This window comes from Aythya marila (assembly GCF_965140915.1).
Source record: "Aythya marila genome assembly, chromosome: 11".
Lineage (NCBI taxonomy): Eukaryota > Metazoa > Chordata > Aves > Anseriformes > Anatidae > Aythya > Aythya marila.
The window spans coordinates 10885974-10907095 of NC_139052.1; the positions used below are offsets into that span (position 1 = coordinate 10885974).

A 21122-nucleotide genomic window follows, 5' to 3' on the forward strand; every position below is an offset into this window, starting at 1 on the left:
CAGAGATACTCCCATTCATGTAAGCAAGCAAATACAGCAGGAAAACATAGTAACATTAGAAGTTCGAGCTATTTTTAAATGGTTCTGCGAAGTGCTGCATGACACATCCTGAGCATTTACTACTATTATTATTATTTTTCCAAGGAAGTGCCATCTCAAACAGCTTTCACTTCAAGCTGCTTGGGGACACCAGGGTGAGCGAATTCCTTGATACCTCTGCCAACGCTGCTTGCAAAAGATCTCGGATGCAAAGCACCTTATCGCTGAAACTTCCTGAAAGCCCAAGCTTTTTCCCCAAAAAGCAATCCCTGCCACCGAGCTCTCCTCGTTCAAACCGTGCTCGGAGAGCACTCCCCGCAGCGCGGACCAGGCCTCGGGCCCGCATTTTGCTGCCTTAAAGCCCAATTTCGAGGGGTGCCCCGGGGAGAAGGAGGGGGGGACGAGGCCCGAGGCAGGCCCGGGGCTGCAGGCACCGAGCCCGCGGGGCCTGGGGGCGGCGCCGGGCCCTGCGCGGAGGGCGGCCGGGGGCAGAGGGCGGCCCCCACCGGCGGAGGCCCCGCCGCCGGCCCTTGGACCCGGGCTCCGCGCCCAGCCGAGCCGAGCCGAGCCATGGCGGCGCCGGGGCAGAACCTGGCCGTGGTGGTGCACCGAGCCGGGGACCTGCGCCTGGTACGGGCCGGGGCGGGGATGGGAACGGGCCCGGGGCTCGGCTCGGCTCGGCGGGACCCGGCAGCGGGGACGGCTCCGCAGCGTCGCGGCCGGGCCCGCGGAGTTCGGGGGGAGGCGGCGCGGCCTCGCCGGGGCCCCCGGGGCTGCGGGAGGTGGCGGCCGGGGCCGGAGCCGGGACCGGAGCTGGAGCCGTGCTCCCGGAGGGCACCCCCCGAGCAAAGGCGGCCCGGAGGGGGCGAGCCGGGGGCGGCGGCGTGGCTCGGCGGCTCGGTTTGCGAGGGCAACCAGCGACAGGTTTTTGTGGGTTTTTTTTTTTTTTTTGGATACCCAAGCAGCTCGCCCTGTTTTACCTCTATTTTACCGTGGCTGCGCAAGGCGAGCAGCACGTGCCCGAGGGCAGGCGGTGTTGGCGTGGGTTCGCTGCCAGCGGTGACACAGCCGCAGGCTTCGCTGGAAGAGCCTGCAGCAGCTCGCCCTGGCTTCCACGGCGAGCAAAAGGCAGTGCCACGGCGGGTGCCGCCTCACCCCTGTCTGTGTTGTGGTGTCCGAAGGGGCTTACACCCAGATGTGAATTTTATTTGGGGTTTTCTCACTGCTAGGGACATCAGAGGTGGTCATCAGTGCACCCCTGGCACTGCCGGCAGCCCCTTCTGAGCTGTGATACTTTCAGGCTGCTCCGTGTTTCTCTTCCACAGTGTGAACGGCCCGCACTGCTTCGCCCCACTGATCACATGAGGAGTTCAGACAGTAAACTCTGATCTGCGTTATTGATAGCTCAGGTTAGGTGAGATCATCTTTCCTGTAATGCCCACCCCACGCCCTTCTTCAATCTCGGGGACCTGTTTGCCATTGGAGTCACCGTGAGTCACTCAGCAGCTGCTCTGTGTTACCTGAAAGTGTATTGGCGGCTGTTTCGGTAATTTTCCTCTCGATCTTCTGCAATTGCAATGGGCTCTCATCTGCTGCCACTTCAGGTTGTATTGTTTCATATGCATTTACCATATCTTCACGAAATGTGCCTCCTTTCACAGAGAACACTTGCTACATCTCCCTTACATCCTCACACCTGTTACTGTCTCTGAACTTCTCCATGAACAATGGGCAGCAAACAGAATGTGTGTCCAGAAAATGCTTCCAGCTGGGTCACTCAGTATTTTACAAATCAGATGGGAAGATATACTGTCCACCAAAACATCTTGTTTTCAGTACAGATATTACTGAAGAAAGAAACACTTTTTTTTTTTTTATTATTTTTTATTTTTTGGAGGGGGGAGCTGTGAAATGCCACGTATACATTTTCAGCTAAAAGTTGTGTTTTTTTTTTTTTTTTTTTTAAATCTCTAGCCATGGACTGTTCTGTTTGATCTCTTTGAGATATCTGAGGCGGTCTGTGCCTTTGATGTGTTACCAGACTGCACACACATCAGACATTTTCTACGTAAGGGGCTACATCTAGATCAACTTCTTTTAAAACTAATGTTCTGTGCTGTGCCCTTGGTGGGACAACACAAACATCCCCCACAAAAATAAGGGCAGTTCTAAGCATTGAAAATTTCAGTAGGTTGGGCTGTGCTTCCATTTATGTCCTAGTCAACAGAATTTGGGCCATGCTGACCGCAGGCAGCACTGTTTTAATAGAGCTGCACTGTGTGAGCTGCATGTATGCATCAGGTTTTGTCCAGCTTTCCCTTCCTTGCCCCATTGATGTGTCCCCTGGTTCTCAGTTGTGATGCAGTCCCTGTGTAATCAGTCAGCAGGGTTGTGGTCTTGGTAATAGATGAGCTTCAGGATTGTTCAGTCTGTTTTTGCACTCATTAAATTTAAATTTGTTGCTGGGATTTTAATTTTCTAGATTTTTTTTTTTTCTTTTCTGATACCTAGATTAGTGAAGTAGAAAGAATGGGTTGAGAAATACCGCTGGGGTTGAGAATGCAATTTAATTAGCTTAAATGCAAAACAGCACTCCTCAAAAGCAGGGGGGAGTACCCCACTTTCTCTGCAGTAAAGCAGCAGAAAATCCCATGTTGTTGCTTCTAATTGGTGTAGTTAGCAGCTATAAAGTGATTGTTCATCTCATGAATCCAGAGATCAATTTCCTTGCTAAGATGCTCTTGCAGAAAGATACAGCCAGAGGTAACACTGCAAGGGACGATAACCAGCCATGGGCTCGCTGTTGTGATGTCCACCAAATTCTCCCTATTAATGCAGGCTTTAAACAGGAGCCCTGTCAATAAGAGGTCTGCTCAAAGGTCTTGTGCTCAGTTTTGGGCTGTGGGCAAAGGGCGCTAGGATGCGTGAAAATGTGAGCAGCAAGTGGGTTCTAACGAGTTCGTGGTCAGCACAGCAAACTTTGGTGGGGACTTTCTTAGAGATGCGACCCTAGGGGTGGGTTTCAGGTGGATTTCTTGTGGGTTTGAAAACAAATGGAATGTATTCCCGTTTTCTTTCTTGAGGTTAGGAAGAAATGTATGGCTGAGCCTGTTTAAAGCTGGGAAATTCATGGGTCCTTTCTGTGTTGCAGTAGATAACTCATGGCCAACAGCCAGCCCTCTGCAGCTATTTCTAAAAGCCGACATTTATCATTTATCCCATGCAGATCTGTCATGGCAATTACAAGAAGAAGACATGACTTTAAATGCAGTTTACAGTGTATTTACAATTGTTTTATACAACTAGTTGTTATTCTATGGTAAAAAATATTTTCTGTTATTTATAATATTACAGACATTGAAATATTACCACTTCACAGACACACATAGCTCGGAATCTTCCTGGTTATGTAAGATTGATTTTTTTATTTTCTTTTCTCAGTGTGTGGGGTGAGGGCTTCAGCTGAAACTTGAGGCTGTGCCAGGGCAGGAAAGTTTAGTATGTGACTCTTGTCTGTGCAGGGAAGGGGGAGTTACTGCAAAGTAAGTTAGAGAGTAGGTTTACAAACTGACTGTGTGCTCGTTCCTGCATGCTCACGTTACACCTCTGTGCAAGAAAAGTGAGGTGAGCTTAGCGAGGAAGTGTGGACTACACACTGATACCCTGCTTTGTTCCACAGCAGTGTCTTACCAAGCAGGCAGAACCAAAATCCCGATCGGCATGTGGACTTGACTGATGTACCCTGGACTGACTTTCCACAAGGTTTTCCTGTTGCTGTGCACAAGCACCTGAATCCCTTTCTTTTTCTGTTTGTCCACAGGAAAACCGTCCGATCCCAGAACCGGGTCCCAATGGTAGGTCTAGAGCTGACTGCTTCTGCCTGCTGCCTTTGCCAATCTGTATTCTCACTCTCTTTTGTCTCTCTATGATACTACAAACATAAAATATTTCTGAGAAAGTATAAAATAATCCAAGAAAAAAATCTGCAGCTGAAACAGATAATGCTTTGTTTCCCTTTGTAAAGAATTGCTGGAGCAGCCACAGATATATCCCATTATCCAGCTTTTTTTTGCATCCTGTTTCTTCAGTTCATGTATTTGACATTACACAGCTCTTGAGACTGGTCAAGTGATCTAATTGTAGGACTAAATATTAGTAGGCCAGGTGTATGGGCTGATGGGAATTTGGTTCACTCACTCTCTCCAGGGATGAAATTGTAGCTTAGGGAGAAATTAAATGGGCTTGCTCTTTTCTTTTTGCTCCAATAATAGTCGTGTCCCTCCTAGATTGTATTAGCTTTCATTGACAGGGGTCTTCCCATATTTTAAGCTTTCCTGAGGTGCAAATCCTTCTGTAGTTTTATACTTCAGCAGGCGTCTCATGAATATGCCATCTGTCCTGAAGTGTGTTTGTGTGGTTCTGGTACGTTTATTCAGTGCTGGTAAATGTGGATGCTTCACCGCTGGTTTGGCCATGGTTCTGGGGTGCAGGGACAGCAAACATGACTCTCTCCCAGTGCTCAAGAAGGTAAGTTTTTCTACAAGGTACTTTTCATCCTGTTCTGGCAGAGGTCCTCCTGCGGATGCATTCTGTTGGGATCTGCGGATCTGATGTGCACTACTGGCAGCATGGTCGAATTGGAGATTTTGTTGTAAAGGATCCTATGGTGTTGGGGCATGAAGCTTCCGGGACTGTCATCAAAGTGGGATCGGGAGTAACTCATCTGAAACCAGGTGATATGGATGAAATTTCTCTTTTTATTTGTTTTCCTGCTAATCAGTTCCTGTGAACGCAGTGATATCAGGCTGTGCCTTTCCATGGTATTAAGTTATCTGGTGTTATGAGCTGTGAATTGCACGATCTGACCTTCTCCTCCTTCCAAGAGTGCTACAGTGCTATGCATCACCCAATGTTGCTGCAGTGACTTATGGCTTATGGTATTTTTTAGGAGTATCTTGATATCTTATTATATCTTGAGCTGCTCTGATCTTATTTTAATGCAGGTCAGAGCGCACAACGATAAAAGGTGCCTTTTGAACTAGCTGGAGAAAGCTTCAGAAACCACGTACTCTTGCCAACAACCTGCTGTTAATGTTTTTTCACTGTGTGTGTTTGTGAAGGAGGAATGGACCTCCTGCAGTGGAGAGAGGTCGCTGGAGCAACTGGACCAGGCCCTGTGTTGTGACCTCTACAGTTTACTGTGCTCATGAATGTCCTAGAAAATGGAATTTTGCAGTTTGCTGATGACTGCAAGTTAGGCAGAGTGAAGGGGACAAGGGAGAGTTGGTAGGCATTGCAGAGGGACTTTAAGGATGCCTGGGCAATGGGGTGCAGATGAAATTCAATGCAGATAAACATAAAGGTGCCCATGGCAGAAGAAACCAAACCAGCTTCGCACCTAAAATGATGGGCTGACCATCACTGCTGACGAGTGAGGCTGTTGGCTCTGACTCAGTGTGTGGGAATGTTGGCTCAGTAAGGGAGAAAAATGCAGATCAGTGTTAGGAAAGGCTCAGAGCACATCGTCACACCTCTGTGTGCATCCCCACATCTGGAGCTCTGCGTGCAGGTCTCTTCTCCTCCTTTCCATAGCAGTGTAAAAGAAGTGAAAAAGATTCAGAGGACAGCAAGGTGGACCAGCAGATCTATGACAACTGACTAAGCTAGGAACTCAAGCTAGGAGCTAAATGGACAGCTCCAGGTTACATGACAGAGGTCTGAAAGCTAATGGAGGACGGGGAGAGGGTTGTAATGTTAAACAACCTTTGTTATCTAAATATAATAAATATTATCTTAAATACTATCTTAAAGATAATAAAGATCGCATTTTCTCTGGCTCTTTCAGCTTAAGAGCAAAGGACAATAGAATCTGGGTGTGGTGTGCACCTAAGATGTAGCAGACCTACCTGGCTCCTTGGCAAAGGATCATAAAAGATGCTGAAAGATTACGTGGTGGAAGTTGACAGAGGTGGTGTTGATGGTTACTAAATACAGAGAAACCACATGTTTGTGATTCCCTAGAAGTGAATATAACAATGCTGGGAGAAGATTCAGCATATCCTGCTCCTCTTCCTACTGGATGTTCCCTGTGTGCCATATCTCCGATGGTGTAGTGGGCTAGAATGAATCTTTTCTTTGATCCGTCCTCTTGTTTGTCACTGTGCCTGATTAGGAGCCTGGCAGAGAGGTATACTGAGAGATTTGGCATTGGCTGTCTTCCTCTGCCAAATAAAAAGGGCTGTCTTGTGTCCCTTGTGTACTTGCAGGTTGCAATGTGGTCCCATGGTTGTTTGCCTTAGTCCATTCTGCAATTAAATAATTATTCTTTGTCCTGCAAGATGTGTGCTTCCAGCCACCTGGACTACACTACTGTAGCATCAAGATACCTCTGTACCCTGTTGAGCTCTGCCTGGTTCCTGGGTGCCACTTCTGCATCTTGAGTTCCCTTGCCAAGGAACGGGTCCTTCCAGCTGGCAGCGTGGTGGCCAGCAGAGCTCCCCTGCTCTGGCATAATTATTTCCTGTTCTGACTAGAGATACTGAACAAAATGTGAGTGCTGTGTGATTGCTTGGGGTGAGGGCTGCCTTTTCATCTGCTAGGATTGAGTGCATGGCAGCTGGGGAGGGGTTTGTGTGTGACTGAGCCTCCATCTGCTCAGTGTCTGTGCCTGCGAAACACCAACTCTTTTCATGTAACTGTGAAGATCTTGGTGGTGAGGCCACTGTAAAGGAAGTGTTAGGAACTTGCCTGCTGCGTGCAGTGTGATCTTTCTCAGTTACCAGATGTCCCTCAGGCTTCTGTGCCAGGGTTTCATGCTCTCTTTTGCGGTTGTTCTCAGCTACGTGTACCTGCGTGCCCACCTTCTCCCCGAGTAACAGTCTCCTTTCATCCTGGCAGGTGACCGAGTGGCCATCGAGCCCGGCGTCCCGAGAGAAACAGATGAGTTCTGCAAAACTGGCCGCTATAACCTGTCCCCAACCATCTTCTTCTGCGCGACACCTCCTGACGATGGGAACTTGTGCCGCTACTACAAGCACAGTGCCAGCTACTGCTACAAGTCAGTCGCTGCGCCCTCTGTGGAGCAATAGATACTCCCCGGGGGGAATAGCTGAAGCAATTGCCCTTGGCCCTTTTGAGTGTCACAGTGAGCGTTCTTTACTTGAACACAACATTTTTATTGCTTTCTGATCCATGACTAACACGTATAAGGCTTGGATGGTAGCCACTTTGCAAAGGGTTTATCAGGCAGGTGTAGCTATCCCCTCTGGTGCCAGACATAAGCAGACATTTCTAGCATGTTTCTTGGGATGTCGCTGTTGTTTTACCCTATAATTGCTTTCCTTTCCTTATTTGGTCCCTGCTTTCGATTTGTTTTCTGTTGTCTTTTTATATCTTTGCCTTCTTACACTGCTGCCTAAAGGTCTTTGATTGCTTGAGCGGAGCTGGCTTTATTGTTGCTTCTTAGGAAGCACGGTATCAACTGCTGACACTTCACTCTGGCATTTGAAACAAGGTCATCCTAGTTACAGCAGGAGAGGAGGAGAAAACTGTGTCTTTGCTAAGCTGATCTTTTTATGTGCCCCTGAGAGGCTCCACTAAGCTGCCAGCATCACACATCAGTTTTCATATGCAGTTGATTAAACTTGAGTGTGCTTTTAATTGTGCCAGGACTGACACGTTTGCTTAAACACAAGTGCATGCTTAAGTCCTCTGGCAAATTAATATGTTAGAAATTTGCATAAGCCTCTGCAATGTTGTACCCACCTAAATGCATTTACACAGGGAGTTAAAAATACTGTAAGGTACTGGTCCCGTGAGACTGGTCTCTCTCTGGAGCTTTTGTTTCTCAGACTGCGTGGAGCATGAGAAGGAAGGGAAGAACAGCTCCTTGAGCATCCCCAGGATTTGTCTTTGGTGTCTGCAGAGGTAGCGTTCAGGATCAAGTTATTCTGAAGTAGGCATTTGAATGCTTTTACTTCTCATGAGAGTCTTCAGGCAGGAAGCTCCTTTCCAAGTGGGTCACAGGCAGCTGCTGGCAGAACGAGATGCTGGTCTGCATGGGCCCAACTTCTTGCTGCCCAGGCCCACTATCACTGGTTCTTGTGTTTCAGTAAAATAACATTTGCTAACAACATATCACAAGTTTCTGGGAGTAACTGGCTGGTTTGTAGCTGTCTCCTAGGGAAAGATCTGTTTTTTGTTTGTTTGTTTGTTCTTTCCCCACTGTGAATAATTGGGGATATTACGTAGCTAAACGTTTTTTCTTAAGCTGTGAAACACAAAGCCTGGCACTCCTGGGCTCAGCTCAGCAATGCCATGGTCATCTGATGCAGAACATCAAGAGCAGGAAGTTGTTCTGCACAGATTTTCCAGGAGAAGTTGATGATGGAGCTCAGTGGGCTTTTGCACATTTGGGCAGGTATTGGCTGTCCTTCTGCAGGATGTGATGCCAGACTCTCAGGCAACCAAACTCTTGGAGTCAGCTTCCTGGAGATAAGGGACGTATGGATGTCTTACAGCTGCCTTCCCATAACTGTCGTTTACATTACTTTGGCTTCTTTTGGCCTGGCTGATCTCTGACGTCAAGCTTCCCTGGGCTGTCCTGGCACCTGCTGTGTGAGAGGCTACACTGGTGGTTTTCTGGAAGTCTGCAATTTATTTCTCATAAAATGTCAGCTCAGAAGGGTTTCACACCACTGCTTTTTTCTGTCACTTCTGCTTGCTGCATTACACTGCTGTTTCCGTCCAAAAGGTGTTTTGATCCCTTCTGTACACATTTACCCTGGTTGCTGGGAGGGTGCACAGCTGGAACCAGTCCACTGTTTGAAACACTTAATGCATTATATCCAGGGCACAATGAGGAGAGCTGGTTCTGGCTGCCTTTGCTTTATGTGTCATTGCCATTGGCTTGTCAGGCAGCAAGATGTTCGCTGATCTCTGGAGGTAGATGACTTGGCCCAAATGAGGGGGCTGGGATCTCACTGGTGGGCCCCAGCTGTAGGGCAGCATTTGGGATGATGCATTTGCAGCTGCGTGGTTTATTTTCCAAATGGAAGGAGCAGCAGAAGAGTTTTAGAGTTGACTTGCCGAGCACCGGACAGATGGTATGGGGAAGTTTGTGGGTCCCTCTGTTTGGTGCTTAGGCAGACCTCACTGGTAAATGGCTGAAATGTACTTGATGGTAAGAAAACATAACCTGGATAACCTGGAGTGCCTTCCAGCCCTGCACTTCTCAGGCCATGGGTAAGAGTGTATTTTGCAGCTGTGATTTACACCTGTGTTTGGTTTTCAGGTATCAGTGTTTTCCTCACCACCTTCATAAACCTCTTTGGTGACTGTTGTTTTGTGTCTGGCTCTTGCAGGCTTCCAGATAATGTCACCTTTGAAGAAGGGGCCCTTATTGAGCCCCTTTCGGTGGGAATCCATGCCTGCAAAAGAGCGGGAGTCACTCTGGGAAGCAAAGTCTTCGTGTGTGGCGCTGGTATGGTCGAACATACTCAGTCCTTGGGTTCTCTGCCAGCTGTGGTGTGGGGGGCGATGGTCAGGGTGCAAGCTGTGCTTCTAGGCTCAGCTGTAAATGTGGGTCATGGCAGATTATGGGGTTGCCAGGGGTCCTCAAGTCTGTTCTTGCTCATGCTGTGCTATAACACTGCATTTTGAGCAGCCCAAACACAGAGTACAAGGGGCATACTGCTCCTTCCACCTTGAGGGAGCAGAGAAGTGGGTGGTGTTTTCACTGCAGAGTCCCTCTCAAGCAATATTTTGTCTCACTACCCTGGGATTGAGGTGATGCTGTGATCCCCGAGCTGCCCACCTGGAAACACTTTCAGAGCTTCCTTTAGCCCAGGAACATGGCGAGCTCTGGGCACCTTCAGAGCTTATGGCTGGTGCTGCCTGACAGCTGTATGTGTTCTTTTTCTCCCCTTTGTACCCAGGACCAATTGGCCTTGTTAATGTGATTGTTGCCAAGATGATGGGTGCAGCAACTGTGGTAGTTACAGGTAAGTTCTTTAAACACTTACTAGAGTGCCTTTTTTCCATAATACAGCAAACACTTTGAATAGTTCCTTATTATTCCGTCGGGCATCCCAAGCACATCCCATTTCCTAGGAGAAGACATGGATCTTTGCATTAATTGGAATCTATAAAACATACAGGTTGCAACTGGTATTTCTCTGCTAGGTCAGCAGACCAGGCTAATTACTTCTGCTTTCTAGCAGAGACAGGTTGTGCAGGGGGAGTTGCTGCAGTGCTTTAAGAATAAACCAGGGGCTAGTGAGCGGTCCTTGGCTCAAGCCCTAGACTTCTGTCAGCCTTTGAGGAGGCCTGTTGAGAAGAGGCAATGCATCTGTATGACAGGCCTTGTAGTTACAGATGCTCTTCTTGCTCCTGGTGCCTCTGGTCACTGGCTGTTTTCTTTTCATTTCTGTTTTGAGCTCTTGACCTCAGTTTTCAGTTTTTTGGTTTGTGTTGTGCCTTTGACTCATAGGTCAGGTTTTCTTGCTTATTATATTTCCTCTTCTATGTCATGCCTATAAATATTAATTTTATCTGCTTCTAATCATCACCTTAATAAGGCAGGCAGATCCAGCACGTTTTATACCCTGCTTGGTGCTATTCTTGGAACTTTGCTACGAGCAGAGTCTTACCTCTTGTTATGCTAAGTGCTGGCCTCTACGTAGTATTTTCACCATCCTTTCTGTGTCCAGCCACATTGTCCCCCTCCAGTCCTCCTTTGCTGTTCTTGCTGCTGTCCTGCTCGGGGGCTCATTTTCCACTGAATATCTACAGTGATCAAAATGACCTTTTCAGGCTCCCTGCATTTCAGAAATCCCGTGTCCTGGAGATATCTAGTCCAACTAGTGTTTGCAGACATGTTTTTGTTTGGCTTGGTCTGGATAACCTCTGAAGTTGGGGAACCCACCTGTCTGGGTACTAGTTCCAGGACTGCACCACCTCCTAATGAAGAAGCTTTTCCTGGGGTCCATTCTGAACCTTCCAGACTGCAGTTTGTGGCTCTTTTCATTTTCTGCAGCAACTGAAACGTGTTCATAGTCTGAAGTCCCAACCTGGCCTTTCAGAAGGCTGTTCTTCAATCTTTCTGCTTTGAACGAGGCTCACTTTGACCTCTCAGTTATTGTTTCCCAGTCTTCAGGTTGAGAGACAGAATTCAGGTTCCACCCTCTTGCCTTTGCGGAAGCATCCTTCAGTAGTCGCTCGTGTCAAAACCTAAGGCAGATTGTTGCCTTCTCCTCCCCAAATCCTCTTGCTGCCAAGTCTGGGGCATATTTTGCGCTGCTGGCCCCACCCTGCTGGGGTGTGCTTAGTGGATGTAATCAGTCCAGGCCTTACATTTTGTTAAGTGTTGTCATCTGAGGATGATGGTTGCTATAGCAGGAAGATCAGCTCTACCTCTTGAATCACATCTGAGGAGCCTTGCTGCAGAGCTGAGCTGGTGCTGGGGCTGGTGGGTGACCCAGTCCTTGGGTGGGGAAGGGCCTGGTGAGCTGGCAGGGGGTGGTGGGGCTGCTGGCTCACCCTGCTGTCGCAGCCCTGCTCCTGTCTGGGCATATTCTTCCCTGCAGTGCAGGGAGCTGCTGTTGCCTCAGTTTGTGAACGGCTTCTGGAGCCTTTGGTGGTCAGGTCTGAACAGTGTGTGCCACCGGGCTCCAGGCGGCCATAAGAAACCAGGTACTGTTCCTGGTACCTGGTTTGTAGGGTGAGCAAGCTTGGCTACGTGAATTAACCCCTTTTTATCTTTGAGCCTTCATCTTGGCAATGATCTGGACCTGTAGGCATCTCCACATCCCCCACCTGACAGGCTGAGATGCTCAAAGACACCCATGTAGGTGCTGTCTCTAGTCAAATATTTGTACATTACATGAGCTGAGAAAAGAGTTTAGTTTGGCTTGTTGCCTCTGGGGAATTTGCTGTGCTTCTCAAGGAACTGCTTTTTGCGTCAGCTTCAGGAACCCATACCTCTGAGGTGACTGTCTGCTCACAAAGGCTCTCTTGTCCTTTGCTATCAAATTGTTTTAATTCACCGCACAGAGCTTTTATGATGTGTCTGTCTGTGAAGAGCTTTGTCTGTGCAGCGCACTGAAAGATCATTACTTTAAATGTTTGTGTTTGTTTTGAAAAATTACATGCAAATGCAGAAATAGCTAGAAGAGTTTTCTTCTGAGCTGGGGAGAACTCACCTCCTATGACTGTATTGAGTGCCTTTGGCATAGCTGGATTCAGTGAATTTGAGAAAGCTGCATCGCTGCTGAGGGGTCGGGTCCCTTCTCTGTGACTCCTGAAGAAAGGCTGACTTTTCCAAGAGGCTTAACAGTTGGCCATACCTTTCCCAAAGGCTTGTGTGAACCAGAACTTGGCTTTCTTACCAGCTATGGCAGCTTACCTGGTACAAAGTATTAGTTCTTCTGATAACTTGTGCTCTTCTCCCAGAAGTGCTTTAACCCCAGCAGGCTGACATTTTTCCTTTTTAAGGGGCTTTTGATGTATTTAATGACATGTTGGGTGCTGAAGCTGAATTTGTTCATGGCTCCTTGTTTCCTATTCCCTCAGATCTACAACTTTCTCCGCTCCATTGCTAAGGGTGTGCTTGATATTTATGGAAAACCTTCTCCTGTCCTTCTGCCTTGCTGTGGACATTGTTGTTGCTCTGAAAAGCTGCTTTTCTCCTTAAAGGCATGTAAAAGAGCAGCCTTATACCCAGCAAGTGAAGTGACAGTTTGGGTATTTGTATGACAGTGTCAGGCTGTCTTGTTTTGCTCTGTCACTTAAAGTACACTTAGCATTTCCTAATTAAGGGAAATTATTCCCCTTGTGCTGTATAAATCTGAAGTCCTGGGTGCCAATGCCTCTGAAAATCCTGGAAGTCAGTGTTACGGAAGATGAATAACTGGACTGAATTCAGCTCCTTTATGAAGGATGATCAACACAGAACATGTAAGAGCTTCAAGGATATTTGCTGGTTAAATTTACTCATTGGCTTAAGTGTGATTTGATAACTTCTGGGGGAGCGGAGACACAAGACTGGGCTACTTAGTCTGGCAGTGAAAACGTTAATTAGCTCCAGCAGCCAGGAAGTGAAAACAAATTTCTGCCTGAAGGCAAGATGCAACCCTTTAACTCTGTAATTGACTGGTTACCCAAGAGCTCTGTGGGGTTCTGCCACAGTAACATTTAGAACCTGAACGACTCTGTCCTTCTAAAATCTCACAAGTGTCTGAGCTTGGGACAATACGATAGCCTTCTCATTTGACAATGTGCAGATCTGGCAGCTTTAGGAAATGCTGAACAGTGATTCACTTAGGCCAAGCGCACAAAAATGTTACCAGGGTCCTGACTGAGTCTGATGGTATTGTTGCTGTGTCCTGCATTCCTCTCCTATACAAAGACTTCTTGATGAGTGCGTCAGAAAACTAGATGCCAACTGCAGAAGTTTGGGTTTTCTCCAGAGACTTTGCTGCCTGGGAGCTCCTTTTGTGGTCAGTTTGAAATGCATTGGCTGGCAGGGTGGGCTGTCTCTTCCTTTGCTGCAGGACACTGCCTCTGGGTGTATTTCTGCCAAAAAGACAGCATAAAATACATTAGCAAATGGGCAGCAAACGGTTGGATCCAGCTACGTGTGCTGCGGGCTGGGGTGCTTCACAGGGAGCATCCTTGCTGTACTGTGAGATTTGAGAGACACCAGCCATGCCAGGCAGAACTGCTCCTTAGCTCTGCAAGTGCTTCAAACATAGCAGCTCTTGCTGTTCGGGAGGTCTCCGGGTGCAGCTCCATGTCAAGCGTGACCACGCACGTGGCCCGGGGCCCAGCGCTCGGAGCTTGGGAAGGGCAGAGGTGACTAATGCCTCCTGCTGCCACAGGAGAGGAAGCTCACTGCAGGGCTTCCAGGGTGATGCTGCGCTTAGTTTCCATCCTTGGGTTTTCCTACATCGTCTGCTTTTTATTACCCTTTGTTCTCCCTTCTTGAAACTCCCTCCGTGGCTTTCCTGGGTGCTCATCTCGGTGGGTGTGCCTGCAGCCGGCCTCCCGAGCCCTCTCACTGCCGGCAGGGACACGTCCATCGTCTGCCCTGGCAGGAACGTCACGTTCCCCACACGAGGAGCAGGGCAGGTCCTCTGGCCTTGCTTCCTTCCAGTGCTGGGTCTGAGTCAGAGCGGCTCGTGTCAGAGCAGCAGGCTCGCCACGGCTGTAGCTCTGTCTCCAGTTCTCCTTCTCTTCTCCCTTAATAGTTTTCCCCACTCCAGCCCCATCTCTGACTTCTCTGAAACTGGACGACGTGCTGTGTCCTGGTGAGAAGGGTGTTTTAGTCTTTGTGGTGGGTGTGCTGTGAGTCCTGGAGAGAAATATTCCTCTGGGAAAGGCATGATTTTCTCTGTCTTCAAGCCTAGGACCTCTGGCAGGAGACATTGCCAACCCCTCAACCTTGGGTGTAGGAAATCTTGGCTGCTATAGCCCAGTTTCCACCTTTGATCCAGGCTTCTTTTCTAGTGCAAACACACGCCCCTCTAGACAACTGCTTTGGCAAAGAGATCATCTCTGCTTGAGAAATGCTGCTTCTTTTCTGCTGTCCACCTCCTCATCTCCAGAGATGTCCCTGTCACCAGTGCTGCCTGGTGTTTTGGGTAGCGTCATGTGAAAGAAAGGACACACGCAGCATATCTGTGGGCATTGGGGAGCAAAGTCAAAGCAAGCGACCATGTTGTAGTCTGCAGGTGCCCTTGAGAGAGATGTGCTTGATGGCATCAGCAATAGCCAAGCACCTTGAGAGCCAGGGAAGGAAAATGCAAAAGAAGTGAGTGTTGGGATGTTTCAGATTAACTTGCTGAGCTTGTGCACTGTGTTTTTCATACCATCCCTTTTCACTAGTGGACTGAGGTCCCATGTGAATTAGTAAAACTGCCTCATGAAAGAGTGATTGCCAAGAGGCAGTGAGCAACAGAGCAGCACTATTCAAACAGGGTGAGCGTTGTTCCTGTACTGCCTTATGCCTTTTCCTGCACTAAGGAAGAACACCCTCCCCTGTAACTGGAAGGACTCTGTTATCTCCTAGGTCTTTCAAGTGTCCTCATTGCTCACACTTCTCCGCTTTCCCAAAAAAATGAACAGGTCTCCTCTTTACCTCCTCATTGAAGCCTGAGTGAATTTCAGGTAGGAAATGTAGACAGACTGTTTCCTTTCCTAGTTGTGTGCTGCCCTGTGAACCCATGTTCAGACCGCAGAGAAATATGCTTCCAGCAGGGCTCCTTGATGGTGGCCATCAACTTCCATCCAGGCTGAGAAGCCCTTTGGTCTGGGTGGGCTACGTAAGTTCTTGAGAACTATCTTGAGGTACGTGACAGCTGGTCACTGAACGAGGTCGCCCTGCTGAGATGTCGGATGGGCAGGAAGCAGATTGCAAGCTGAGGTCCTTGCTCCCCCTCTGGTTTGTATCATGCTCCAGTTCGTGACGTTTTGTCTTTCAGATTTATCTGCCTCTCGCCTGCAAAAAGCCAAGGAGGTGGGGGCAGATTTCATCATTCAGGTAAAGAACGAGTCCCCTCAGGAGGTGGCCTCCAAAGTGGAAAGTCTGCTTGGCTGCATGCCTGAGATAACAGTGGAGTGCACAGGAGTGCAAGCCTGCATCCAGGCTGGCATTTACGTGAGTACCCCTTGTTCCCAGGCGAGAGCAGTGCTGGCTTTTGCTTTCTCTTTCTGGGCTGCAGTGGTGGGTGATGGTTGTTTCACTACCCCTGTGCTTACTTCAGTGTGTTTAGTGCAGGGGAGAGAAGATGCTTGTTAGACGACAAACCAGGAGAGGTGATTCAAAAAATTTGGTCTTTGCAGACAGCATGCAGATAATTGTCTGATTTGCTGCTTACCAAAGAGACCACAGTAACACCCCAGACCAAAGCATGGCAACGCAGCAGTGCCAGGGAGCTGGTACAAATAGGACAGCGTCTTTCATTATGTCCCAATAAGGAGAATAATTAAGAAAATTAATTCCATCAGGTGGAGAAAGCAGTTAAGGACAGGATATTTTGTTGTCATGAACTGCATAAAGGGAGGATGTGGATAAGACTCTTCTCAGAGGCTGGCAATGAAAGGGCAAGAGACAAATGGGACAGGCTGCCAGAACAAAAATTCCAGTGAAACATCAGCCCCTTAGATGTTTTAAATCTCTGCTACTGAAACCCAAAGGTACTTATTGTACTTCTAAGTGCCAGTCATTTTTCAGAATGAGATTTAGATACCAAAATCCTTCAGGGATTTTCGAAAGATTGTTTTTTAAGCCTTGTTTATCTCATGTTTCACACTTAGAGCCTCCTGACAGCATCCTGCTTGTCCACTGTCCCCCAGGCAGTCCATCATACAAGAACAGCTTTATTTATTTATTTTTTTTTACAGACAACTGAGCAGGCTCCGGCAACTAATTGCATTTTGCAAAATGTAATGCATTTGTGTGTCTTTTCTTCAGGCCACTCGTTCTGGTGGGACACTGGTGCTGGTTGGGCTGGGGCCTGAGATGGTGACCGTGCCCATCGTGAACGCTGCCGTGCGGGAGGTGGATATCCGGGGGATATTCCGCTACTGCAACACGTGAGTCTTGTGCAGGGCTGGGTGGGCTGATGTGTCTGGGTCTTTCCTCCTCGATGTCCTTTAGAAATTCTTGCTCTCCACAAAGAGAAAGGGCGTGGAAAAGGCTGTTTGTCCATACAGTTGTTTAAACCTCATTTCACTCACTCTGAAATCTGTCTGCAGTGCAGACAGTCTGCCTGATACGTCTTGCATTTTATCCCTTGGTTCTGGGTAGAGCCCTTCACTGTAGACTTGACCACAACAACCAGCCCGCCTACAATCCCATTTCACACATCATTTGGCACAAAGAAAGGTACAGACACAAAAAACCCTTACTCTGCTGCAAGCAAGCAGGCCAAAATGAAAAAACAAACAAAACACCCATACTTAACATTTGTGCCCTGTAGAAAGGAAAGTCGAGGTACTAGAGGTGTTTTGAATGAGACTGACTTGTCCACAAGTGAGCTGACTCATTGAGAAGACTGCCTGAGAGCAACACAGCTTTTAGCTGCTTTCAACCCTTTGTGCTGGGAGGTGTTTAAGCAGCAGCGTGGCCTGGTACTGGCCTTTCACACTGCTTTGTGAAAAGCTGTCTGCATGCTGCCTTCCTAGGTGTTGTATTGTCCATTTTGAGGCAAAGGATATGGGGAATCTTAATTCTGGGCAAAGAGTCAGAATCCCAAATGCCACATCCTGTGCCAAGCCATGCATACCCAACCTTGCTGGTGGTGCCTGGCTCTGCTCGCCTTGCTCGTCATGGAAGGAAACCAGATCATCAGTCTTGGTGGAGATCAGTGCATACTTGCATGAACAAGAGCCATGTTTAGTCTTCATATTTTGCTGGAGCTGAAGATATGTCACCAGCCAGTTTGAAGGCATATGCGCTCTCTACGGAGAACTGAACTGCACAGCTTGCAAACAAGCAGGTCTTTGAGCATACTGAAAGTTGGCCTAGCACTGAAGGCAGGAGAAGCCCAGCTGTCCTCTTTGGTCTTGTTACAGGGCTTGAGACACAGCATCGCACATTTGCAGCCTAGCTTCTGCTGTGCTCAGAGCTTCAGTTTCTTGCTAGCTGAGCAAGAATCATTGCCTAGTCTCTAGAGGTTGATTTCCAGGAAAGCTTTATAGGATTTAGTCTTAGCCACTGCCAAGCTCCTTCTTAAAATGAGAGATGTCTTCAAGTATGCAGTTTGGGAATTGGATTAGCTGCTGCATCTCCCATCATTCTAATTTGGCCCAACAAAATGGAATGGCAAGGCAATCAAATTGAGTGAGTCTCTGCCAAAGAAGAGGTTGGAAGCTGACAGGATTCTCTTTTCTTCTTCCTGCACTGAGTTGGTGAGTCTGAACTCCACAGCAATCGTTCTGCTAGCAAGGAGGCAGAGCAAGAGGAGAGCAGCATGCAGCAATTTTGTTTTTAATTCAGTACTTCAAATATACATTTTTTTCCCGTGATTTTCACTTGCTCAGTCTCCTGAGGATGTGTATTGGGTTTATGTGGCAAGGACTTGGTAGCAGGGGGCTGTAGGGGTGGCATCTGTGAGAAAAGCCCAGCAGCTGCCTCATGTCAGATCAGAGCCAGCTCCAGATGGTTCAAAAAGGGACCCGCTGCTGGCCAGAGCTGAGCCATGAGCGATGCTGGTTGTGCCTCTATGAGAGCAGATTTAAGAAAGGGGAAAAAGCAAAAAAAAAAAAACAAAAAATACGGAGTGAGAACCAACCCAAGGTGAGTGCAGCAGGATGGCAGGAGGTGCTCCAAGTTCCCCTGTGGCCTGTGGAGAGGCCCCTGGTGGAGCAGGCTGTCCCCCTGCAGCCCATGGGTCCCACATGGAGCAGATCTCCACGCTGCAGCCCCCCCATGGGTGGAGGAGCCCCCGGTGGAGCAGCTGGATGTGGCCTGGAGGACGCTGTGGCTCATGGAGAGCCCCCGCAGGAGCAGGCCCCGGGCTGGAGCTGCAGCCCGTGGAGAGGAGCCCACGCAGGAGCAGGGGGTCTGGGGGGAGCTTCTGCCCGCAGGGGACCTGTTTGCTCCTGGGGGATGGACCCTGTGGTATGGAGCCATGTGGGAGCAGTTCTTGAACGGGGGACCCCCTGTGGAGCAGGGGCAGGGAGGAACTGTGAAGGAGCGGCAGAGACGAAGTGTTAGGGACTGACCACAGCCCCATTCCTCTGTCCCCTGTGCTACTCAGGAGGAGGATGTAGGAGAGGGTGGGTGAGGGAAGGTGTTTTCAGTTTGTTTTTAGTTTCTTATTGCTCTAGTTTGCTAGTGATGGACAATAAATGACATAATCTCCCTATGCTGTGTCTGTTTGCCCGTGGTGATAATTGCTGAGTGATCTCTCTGTCCTTATCTCAACCTTTGAGCCCTTTTCATCATATTTTCTCCCCCTTTTTCCTCTAAGGAGGGGGAAGTGAGAGTGGCTATGGTGGACTTTAGCTGTCCAGCATGGTAAAACCACCCCGGGGTGAAACACAGCCAGCTGTCTGCGTATAGCCCTGCCTGCCTTTATGGTGCTTGACAGCCCAAAGCAGTTGGCGTGTCCCAGCTCACGTACATGATGCTTGAGGTCCCTTCTCCAGAAGATCATTTCCAGGCAAAACTCCCTTGGTTGCCTGGGCTGAGGAAATTACTGTAATGAAGCCAGGCTCCTCTATGCTCTTTCCTTAGGGCTCCAAGCTGGTGACTGCTCTCATCTTCTGCTCGCTGTTTCCCTTGCAGGTGGCCCGTGGCAATTGCCTTGCTGGCATCCAAGCGGATCAATGTCAAGCCCTTGGTCACACACCGCTTCCCCCTGGAAAAGGCTCTTGAGGCGTTTGAGGCCACGAAGAGGGGCGAGGGGGTAAAAGTTATGCTGAAGTGCGACCCCACTGACCACAACCCCTGATACGCCGTGGTGCCCGGCCCTCTCCCCATCACACCGCCTGCCTGAGATGAGAAGCATGAAGCCACAGGAGGCTGATGTATGGCTGATGCATGTTTCCAGTCACCTTATGCAGGCAGTGCTTTGTAATAGAGCTAAAAAATCAAACGATAATGAGGGTGGATGGCACTGAGGGGTGAATGATTTGAATATTAGCAGGCAGATACAAATGGAGAACCAATAGGAACTAGTTTGAATTAAAACACTGCTCTTCGATTAGATGGGTCACGCAGATGGCTCTTCAGCAGACCACACGTGTGGGTGAGCCTGGGTCTCTCTGCATGTGCCACACAGCCTCCCGCATGGCCACGGGTTTGTCTGCACAGACAGACTGCAGGAGGCTGTCACCAGCTGCATGGGTGAAGCGAGGACAGAGGTGCTTGCTGCAGCTCTTCCCACATGGCTATCCCTGGGCATGGGATGGCCTTGTGTGAGCACCCTGCCTTGCAGCTGCACCTTCCCTCAGGGACAGTAACAGCCTGTGGAACAAAACCCAGCCAGCCTGTCTTGGCAGGGTGCATCTGTACATTCAGGTCGTTCTCTCCATGTTCTTTACAAACAGCAAACTGCAGGCCCCAAAAGCCCAGGGCTTTTTCAAGGAGAAGCTAGGCTGGCGGCCAGCTGGGACCATATCTGCTGTGTAGGCCCCTCCAGCAGCTCCCTCTGGGGTAGAAAGGACCGCTACAGAGTGGGCTGGAGTGTTTGCATGGACACGGCCCTGTCTTTGGCTTGGAGACCAGATCCTGGTCCTAACGTGGCTCCCAAGGAGGGGCTGCTGGTGGGGGCCACAGCTTGCTTTTAGCATGGGGGGACATGCAGTAGGAGCACATCACTCAAAGGTTTTACCACTATGAAGGAATTGTAACTCCTCGGGTGTATCAGCCCTTCCTGCTGAATTAGTGAGCCATGAACGAGGTACTAAGCGAGGGGACAGGTTGCAGATAAAACATAATCTTAGATTGCAGTCATGCTAATTTTAATACTAGGAGATCAATCTGAGATCCCTTTCTTGGGCCGGTACTGGACTTTCCACAATAAATGCTACCTACCTGGTGTCTCTGTGTCCTCTGAAGTGTGGGGTGGGTGGCTTGAAGGGGTCTGTGACTTTGGGCCCCGGGGAGGGTGTAGCACCTGGGCTGCTAAGTCTCACCAGGCTGTGGTAGAGCTCAGCGAAACCTTAAATGACCCAAGTGCTTCTGCATCAGAGCTGATGGCAGAGGTGGCAAAGGAGATTAGGCAGAAGAAAAGCCTGCAAGGTTATGCTGTGTTTTATGGGGCTGGTATGGCCTGGGCAGACTTCCCTTAGTCATTGTAGAAGCGGTCAAAGTACCGCTCAGATTAACTGGGTTAATGTGTCATCCTGAGCAAGGTTTCACTGGGGGCATTGCCACTGCAGGGGTGTTGCTGGGGATGATAGGACACAGTCAATGGGGCTCAAGTCCTTACCCCTCCCACCCCCAGCCCTTCTGTATTACCAGTGGAGGGGAAACTTGCTCCTGTTTAATGTGTTTCCCAGTGGGATGGTGCGAATGCTCTGTAATGGGAGCAAGACCCGTGTGATCCTACAACTATTGCAAGCCTGCAGGTGAC

General features: G+C 48.9%; 1 protein-coding gene across 2 annotated transcripts; it reads left to right on the forward strand.

The window, feature by feature from the left end:
- The first annotated feature begins 549 nt into the window (after positions 1-549).
- Positions 550-20587, forward strand: SORD (sorbitol dehydrogenase). 2 transcript variants are annotated; one of them, XM_082768782.1, is made up of 9 exons: positions 550-669; positions 3860-3893; positions 4608-4772; positions 6937-7096; positions 9402-9520; positions 9975-10040; positions 15519-15694; positions 16511-16632; positions 19331-20587. In XM_082768782.1, the coding sequence occupies exons 1-9, from the start codon at positions 610-612 to the stop codon at positions 19494-19496; spliced, it is 1068 nt and encodes a 355-aa protein (XP_082624908.1). In that variant the 5' UTR covers positions 550-609; the 3' UTR covers positions 19497-20587. The 2 variants fall into 2 exon arrangements, with proteins under 2 accessions (XP_082624908.1, XP_082624909.1); XM_082768783.1 differs by having other exon boundaries at positions 15564-15694.
- Positions 20588-21122: the final 535 nt, after the last annotated feature.

Coding starts and splice junctions, on each gene's coding strand:
- SORD (XM_082768782.1), top strand. CDS start 610: ATGGCGGCGCCGGGGCAGAACCTGGCCGTGGTGGTGCACCGAGCCGGG. Junction 670..3,859: donor GAGCCGGGGACCTGCGCCTG/GTACGGGCCGGG, acceptor GTTTGTCCACAG/GAAAACCGTCCGATCCCAGA. Junction 9,521..9,974: donor AGTCTTCGTGTGTGGCGCTG/GTATGGTCGAAC, acceptor CTTTGTACCCAG/GACCAATTGGCCTTGTTAAT.